Consider the following 8,484-nt stretch of genomic DNA (forward strand, 5'->3'; position numbering starts at 1 on the left):
TACACAAATTGATACTAGAAAATACAGGGGACCCCACTTAAAGATGCACTCTCAAACTGTTTTATAATTTCAGCCAGTAGTTTTGAAAGTGGTGTTCACGAGCCAAAACGGGTCCCTGTTTTTTGTGTACTGCGTCATCAAATTGTGTACAACGTCATCCATTTCATGTGATATGTTACGAATTTGTTGTGCTTAAGATCCTGGAGTGCATCTTTAACGCTGTTTGTTGATATTCACTACATTATAGGTCCTGCAGGCTGTCCCAACACATAACAATGGCATGGAAGTGCATTCTAATAGTGTAAAAAGTCATTAGTTCACACTAAAAGATTGTATTCTATACCCATTTGAAGAGAGAAAACGTTCTTAAATTGTTGTTTTTGTTGTTGTTTTTCTCAGGGGACCCCATTTCAATTTCAGGGTTTGGGAACCACTGCTCTAGTAGTTCAAAACCTCTTCTTTCACAAAATGTGTGTGCGTGTGTGCCTGTGTTTGTTTGTGCGTGCATGTGTGTGTGTGTGTGTTCTTGCAGTATGCATGTGTGCAGAATGGATATGTAGTGGGCATCCTCCAGAGCTGTGTGCTTCTCTGTGCTGACGGATGAGTGGACATGGACAGACACACAGCTGTTCCTAGAGGCGGCAGTTGGAGAGCTCAGACAGCTGTTGGAGTTCCACCCAGGGAGAGTTCCAACCAGAGAGAGTTCCAACCAGAGAGAGTTCCACCCAGGGAGAGTTCTAGTGTTAAGCTGGGGGCTGGATGGACACTCAGAGGGGCGTGGGAAGTGTGGCTGAGCAGTTGTGAAGTGTGGAGGACCAATATTATTATAGACATGGGCTGGAGTGTGCTGACTGTATGCACAAACTTCCGCTCAAGGAGCATGGTAACTGCTGTGCAGCTTACACATATGCACAAAGACCTGGTACTCAAGGGGTTGGCTGTTACAAAAAGTGTAATTGAGAGGTTATAACAGTAAGATAGTGTAATATACAGTTACAGTAACATAGTTATGGTTAGATGTCCCATGTAGCTCAGTTGGTAGAGCATGGCGCTTGCAATGCTAGAGTTGTAGGTTTGATTCCCACGGGGGACCAGTATGAAAATGTATACACTACTGTAAGAGTGTCTACTAAATGACAAAATGTAGATGTGTGCAAGTGATAGAGCGTTGATTCCTGCCAGTCCGTGTGGCCATATGATTATGTCTGTTTATTTGTTTGGATAACTTTGAGGAAATGCTTCCATCACTGCATGTCTCCATACATACAGTAGGTGCCTGTTTTGTGAACTATGTGCCTTTCCTGTGAACTTCCAGTACTTCGTAACACATTGACATGTAGGATCCACATGGCGGGAAATCCTCAAGGGATACCCCTTAGAATGGTGTGTGTGTGTGTGTGTGTGTGTGTGTGTGTGTGTGTGTGTGTGTGTGTGTGTGTGTGTGTGTGTGTGTGTGTGTGTGTTGGGGGGTCAGGATTAAGAGCTTCAGGGGGTCAGGCTCATGGAGCTGCAGCCCAATCGTCATAGTAACAGCTGGGACACGCTCCCACATGCTGCCTTCACTCTCTCTTTCCCTCTCTTTAACTTTTTTTCTCCCTCCCTCGCTCAATTTTCAAGACTGAGTAAATTAACATTGTCTTTATCTATTGGCAATACAGTATCTGTTCTTATATAAACAATGGCATTTAGATTTTATTCATATGAAATGGTCTGCTGCGAATGTACATGTACTGAACATATAAAGTGGATATAGGGTATGATTTTTGGTCAGGCATAGAGACGGGCCATCCCTCTGTCTGTGAGATGGGACTAGATGCTTTTTCAAGGACTGGCGCCAAGTCAACGTGCCATGGTTGACCTCGGTCACCACAGTGAGGTTTCACAGGCGCTCTGTTTCTGGCATTGTGAACCCTCACAGACCACTCCAGACCACTCCAAGGCAAAGGGTCAGAGGGCACTAGTGTTCGTTGAAATGAGCGATGTACAGTATCTGTGGGAACATCAATGGCTTGGAACCTCCTTAGACTTTCTACAGTATTTATGTATTTGTGGAAAATAGAAGCCATTACTTAGATTGAACAATATAAATGGGCCTGCCATTTGAAAAACTGTTATTAATCCTTTTGTCATTGTTGCAGTGCACAGGAACAACTTGCCAGTAGCATCCTATTATGTTGAGACCGAGATTATCACGTAGACTTGTGTCAGTAGAGGTGTTAGGTCTAATTGACTGTTATAAGTTTATTACACTGCTGCCCCAGTCTGTTTCAAGTTAGTCAGATGGCATTTCATGTTGTTAAAGTCTAAAGGAGGGCTATGGAGAAGCTGTAGCACTGATCTAATGAACAGTCCCTGGATAGACACACACAAGGGATCCCTTTCACTGCTTCAAATGGGATGAGACACTTTTATCTGCTTTAACTTCTAATAGCTGTAATGGAAAATGAGAAAGATGTGAGAAACCTTATAAACATGTTTCAAAATAATTAAGAAGACTAATTAAACAGAACTTAACTTGAGATACTTGCAAGGAAATTACGCTGCTGTCTGACAGGTGTATACTGTAAGTGTGGGTGGGTGTGCAGTGACGAAATTATGATTTTGTAGGTGATGGAACTGAACCCAAAATTGATTGATTTTTCCATGCAAAGTCTTAGTAGAATGTGTGTTTTTACCCATCCAAATTAGTTGGAACTGCCTTCCCACCTATACAGTAATAATATATATAATATGCCATTTAGCAGATGCTTTTATCCAAAGCGACTTACAGTCATGTGTGCATACATTATTACAGTAGTAGTGTGTGGCTAACCACAGTGTCAGTAAGGTCTCCTGATGTGTCCTTCCATTCCTCCGCCCCTCCACCCTGGCTACAGAACCCTGTGGCATCATGGGTAAGTCAATGTTGGTTCTGTCTGGCAGCCTGTTGTCGTTGGCGACCCAGCGGGCCAGGCAAACTCCAGTAGGCACTAACTCAGTGAGACTCACCAGGGCTTTTTACCATTCAGGAAGTAATTAAAAGTGGGTGGAACCCCAAATCACTAACCATCATATTTGTAGTGAAACTCAAGGGCAGAAACGTAGGGCATTTAGTATAGCCTGAGAGTAGATATAGCAACCCATGAGCCAGGTACAGTATATCTGTCTAAATATCCTGGCTTTGGTTTGTGTAATAGTTATGTTGGTTTGTGTACAGTGTCCATAATCATTGGATGATCTCTCCATTCCAGTGAGGCAATTGATGGTGGTAATTCATGCATCATTTGTATAATCAAACTTCTGTTATTATGCAATGATGCCTGATTATTTTTGTCAATAACTCTTAACAATCTGTCTCCATTCTCTTATCCTCTTCTAGTTGAGTTTCTACGGAAACGTCTTGGCAAACAATCGGGAGCATACTGGTTGCTATAAATGAAAATGAGTTCTTACTAAAGAGTATTCTGCTAATAAGCCATCCACATCCCATCTGTTCTGATCATCTTCCCTGTGGTTAAGTCTTCCCTGTGGTTAAGTCTTCCCTGTGGTTAAGTCTTCCCTGTGGTTAAGTCATTCCTGTGGTTAAGTCATTCCTGTGGTTAAGTCTTCCCTGTGGTTAAATCTATCCTGTGGTTTAATCTTTCCTGTGGTTTAGTCTTCCCTGTGGTTAAGTCTTCCCTGTGGTTAAGTCTTCCCTGTGGTTAAGTCTTCCCTGTGGTTAAGTCTTCCCTGTGGTTAAGTCTTCCCTGTGGTTAAGTCTTCCCTGTGGTTAAGTCTTCCCTGTGGTTAAGTCTTCCCTGTGGTTAAGTCTTCCCTGTGGTTAAGTCTTCCCTGTGGTTAAGTCTTCCCTGTGGTTAAGTCTTCCCTGTGGTTAAGTCTTCCCTGTGGTTAAGTCTTCCCTGTGGTTAAGTCTTCCCTGTGGTTAAGTCTTCCCTGTGGTTAAGTCTTCCCTGTGGTTAAGTCTTCCCTGTGGTTAAGTCTTCCCTGTGGTTAAGTCATTCCTGTGGTTAGGTCATTCCTGTGGTTAAATCTTCCCTGTGGTTAAGTCTTTCCTGTGGTTTAGTCTTTCCTGTGGTTTAGTCTTCCCTGTGGTTAAGTCTTCCCATACCCTGTTGCTTGTTGGCTGCCTTTGGTAATGATGCAGTTGTTGTTTATTGGTCAAATTAATGTCATGTTCTTTCCCCAGAAGGGAGAAATAGGATCCTTTAACAAAGTAATGGCTCATTAAAATGCATTGCTTTCTGTCTGTGTCACACGCACGCACTCGCTCATGCACACACACACACACACACACACACACACACACACACACACACACACACACACACACCAACTCACACTCACACTACCCACTCTCTGTAACTGCATGGCAAGCATCCATCCTGTCTTCAAGAAACTGTGTCCAACTACTCAAAAATGTTACGTTTATTTATCTGTCATTTGCAAAAATATTCAGAATTGCCAGAAAAAGGTGTGTGGGCAAACTTATTTAACGGCTCGGCATGAGTTCTTACTCTGCAATTCAGTTATTTCATCATAAAGGCAAACGTAATACAGCATCCCACACACTAAGCTTATCAAGCATTTACAAGCGCCAGTTACAAGTCGCTGGTTATCATAGGGCCAGCATACAAATACTCCAGTCGACATATCAAGTATAAATGTCAAATAAGCAAAACCTGGAATGTCCATTGGGCAGCCTCGCCATGTTTTTTGAGTTTCAGAAAGACAAACCTTCATCCATACAGAACTGCTGTGCTGGAATGGACATGTCTTCTTCAAATGTTGACAAGTGCAGCAGATGCACAGGGCTTAGCGGTCCATGCTACAGGGTGAGGATGGCCGTTTCTGTCCTCAGACCAGCTGTCCAGTCAATCACAACGTATGGTAGATCGTTTACCTTATTTCCTTCAACCCTGAAATCTAGTTAACTCCATTCGTAGGAAACAGAATTGAACACCTGTTGCCTTGAGTGAAAGTCCACTACTTCTTTTCAGACAAGGAATGGAACTGCACTGGAGTGATGTGAATAAGAAATGGAATTACTATTAGTTTGATAAATCTGTTAACTGGAATGGTCATTCCAAAATAAAACATGTTATTATAAAACATAAATACAAACATAATATTTTATTTATAATAATTATTCAATCTGAGATAAAGAGTTGAACAAGAAAATAAAATATAGAATTGGGTTAATTTGTGATGTGGTCAAAACAGAAGTGCGGTCCCCATTTTCCTCACGGAGGATTCACGCATGCTTGTGGGTAAAGACTCTCTGTCCATCGTGACAAAACCAGCAGGCACTTGGTCTTGGATAATGTCCAATCTTGAGCCTTGTGTCATGTCCTCACTAACACAGCACAAACAGAAGAAGCCCACAGACTTTGTGAAAGCCATGTCAGACAGGCACCATAGGCAGTCAGTGCTGAGTCTAAGGCCTGGTGAGTGTGGAATAGACCGGCTGCTCCCAGTTAGTGGTGGGGCTGTGGCTGTGTAGCGGAGGGAGGGCTACGCTGTTGATTAGCGGGCTGCCATAGGGGCGGCGAGAGGTGTGGAAGTAGGGGTACTGATAGAGACCTGCGGGGTAGCTGGAGTAGGCACTGTAGTAGCTGGGGCTCTGGAGCTCTGCATAGTCACACTGGGGGCTGGGCAAGGAGGAGGAGGCTGAGGAGGGGCAACTCCCGGAGCTGAGGGAGGTGTAGTCGGGGTGGGGTGGCAGGGAGCTGTGGGAGTTCTGGCTGCTGTAGTGCCTGGGACTCAGCTGCTCTGTTTTGATCTGCGTTCTGTGGTGAATACCATCGCTGTTACTTGAGGACGAGGAGGTAGAAGGGGGTGCCGTCCCCGCTCCCGGCCCTTTGGGACCCCACGGTGAGGCATTGCTGTGGGAGTGGCCGTAGGAGGAGCTTAGGGACCCAGAGGGGGGGTTGGGTCCTTGCCCCCCGTGCCCATGGTTGGGAGGCGCATCGGCAGAGCCATGCCCGTTGAGTGGCAGGTACTGGTCAAACTCGTGGACGTCGAAGGCCTCCATGTTGCTGATGACATCAGTGCTCAACTCTGAGATATCCACGTTGCTGAAGTCGATGTTCTGCCGACCACCGTCCATGGGGCGCCGGCCCTCGTGTTTCACCCCCAGGTGCAGCTCTGTCTTGGGGGTGGTGGGGGGTGTGGGGGGTCCTTGTGGGTGGCCTTTAGAAAAGACACAACAGATGCATAAACATTAGTTACCATATGGAAACAAAAAGGGGAAACCTGCACACCTCAGCAACTAAAAGAAGGAGGGACAAGGTCCTCTACAGTGAGGACCAGAAAAATACCATGCCCAGGTCACTTCCAAACTTTGGACTAACTCAGAGTACATATTATTATTGAATATCGATTGATCGGGAATCAAAATGGGAAAAACACTGACTTGTCTGCTCTGGATGATGATGCCCATCCCCCATGGAGGCCAGTCTGGCCAGACCAGGTTCAGCCTTGTACATCTGGCCCGGGTGGAGGTGGGCCAGCTCAGCCCCGGAGTCGGAGTCACTCTGACCTGGCTTGGTGCTCTTCCTTCTCCGTGGTTGGTACTTGTAGTCAGGGTAGTCTTTCTTGTGTTGGACCCTCAGTCTTTCTGCCTCCTCCACAAATGGCCTCTTCTCGCTTTCAGAGAGCAGGCTGGAAATGTATGACATTTTGGGTTGAATTGAACATGTGGACTACTATAAGATGCACAATGCTGGATGTCATAGTAAATATCATTATCATTATTCTAAACAAAACGCCATGTAGAATTAGGTTAATCATGATGAAAAGGCAATGTTGTGCAGTACGTTTTAGGAAACAATACTAGATAAAGTAATAAAATAACGTATTTTGTAACTTCACTGCAGATTTTTGTGCCATGTTCTATGCAGGCACATTACGCACGCAAATATGTATTATATCCCCCATTACATATGTACATTCCGTTATCTCTACTGACCGCCAAAGCTTCCCCAAGGTCTTGCTGAGCTCGGCGTTGTGGAGATGCGGGTACTGGTCCGCTAGTTTCCTGCGCGCAGCCTGCGCCCACACCATGAACGCGTTCATTGGCCGCTTCACATGGGGTTTGTTTTTCAGAGTCCGGTCTCCTCGTGTAGGCATCGGTACGAGCGACCAGTCATATCCGTTCAGCACCTGAGACACCGCGTCTCGAATGCAAGCGGGAAACCGGTTATCTTCCTCGCCGGTGTCCAGTTTTGGGGTAATCCCGTCGCCGGGTGAGTGCCCCGGCGCCTGTCCATCGGAGCCGGTTGGAGAGGACGGGACGTCCGAATCCGAATCGTCCTGCGACATCGAGCTGGCAGTTCCCGTTGGACTGCATGGATGGTTCTTGAATGACTTACTATTTTCCTCGGTCATGTTCAGTGCAAAATTGATTTGGTCTATCTAGTTCCCTGTAGATTGCGCCAAATGTACATTTTACGCACGGAGCCTTGAGTGACCAAAAATAAAAATGTAAAATCCTAAACGCTCTTTGTGATGTTTTTTTTTTTCTCTCACACTGTTGTACGTTTTTTGTCGTTGGATATGATGTCTACACTCTGTAGTCTCAGTTTTATACTGACACATTTTGTTCTGCCAAGAGAATGTTGATGGAATTGGGTTGCGTCCTCTCACGCCACGCCTCATTTCCTATTGGTTTGGACATAGCTCCACTGGTTCCTCCCATTTTTAGGAAATATGAGCCAGTGATTTGATCATATTTTTACATTTTAGTCATTTAGCAGATGCTCTTATCCAGAGCGACTTTACCGTTAGTGAGTGCATCATTTTTTTCTTCTTCTTCTCATACTGGCCCCCCGTGGGAATCGAACCCACAACCCTGGCATTGCAAGCGACATGCTTTACCAACTGAGCTACACGGGGCCTATGTGTTATATCGTTTCTAATGATTCGTTTTTCTATGTTAAATTGATTATATCAGCCAGACATTAAATATGATACTTTTAGCCATAATTACCCATGGTCAGAATTTCTGGTTTATATTCAGATTCACTGACTGTGGAACCATATGTGCAAGGCATGGACCTATGGTCCTGCAACCTCATAGCTGTCAAAAAGAAATACAGAGGTTTTTTTCACTCTTTTCAGAGCTTTCTGTTTTCCTTCTCTCCTATCTGAGAAACATTTGGTTCTCAGAACGTTATGCACTAGCTGGGTATCTTTCGTTGGTGTCTTACATTTACTTTCATTTTACTTTTACAATCTGTTGTGTGGGATGTTTAAAACGAACATAACTAGTCTATGGGGCATACTAGGCCTATTTGGAGGGCTGAAAGAAACAAACAGATAATTAGACAAAATGTTGAAATTAAATGTTTCTCTGACTGTAGGCTATGAATTGGACTGCATTCATCATTTAACATTTAGCTCCCACACATTTCTATAACCATCAGAACACAAGTCCTAGGGCGCAATCCTCTACCCAGGCTTTGCCGACACATGCAGATCTTACAACGCCTTGATAGGTACTTTATG

At 44.6% G+C, this 8,484-nt stretch overlaps 1 protein-coding gene across 1 annotated transcript; it reads right to left on the reverse strand.

Moving 5' to 3' along the window:
- Positions 1-4,386: 4,386 nt before the first annotated feature.
- LOC121551569 (transcription factor Sox-8-like) lies at positions 4,387-7,553 on the reverse strand. Its single transcript, XM_041864304.2, has 3 exons — positions 6,947-7,553; positions 6,392-6,639; positions 4,387-6,168 (listed from the first exon to the last, which is right to left on the reverse strand). Exons 1-3 carry the CDS (start codon positions 7,363-7,365, stop codon positions 5,414-5,416), a joined length of 1,422 nt encoding a protein of 473 aa, XP_041720238.2. The 5' UTR covers positions 7,366-7,553; the 3' UTR covers positions 4,387-5,413.
- Between the last annotated feature and the right edge of the window lie 931 nt (positions 7,554-8,484).

The sequence above is a fragment of the Coregonus clupeaformis genome, unplaced genomic scaffold (assembly GCF_020615455.1).
Source record: "Coregonus clupeaformis isolate EN_2021a unplaced genomic scaffold, ASM2061545v1 scaf0086, whole genome shotgun sequence".
Lineage (NCBI taxonomy): Eukaryota > Metazoa > Chordata > Actinopteri > Salmoniformes > Salmonidae > Coregonus > Coregonus clupeaformis.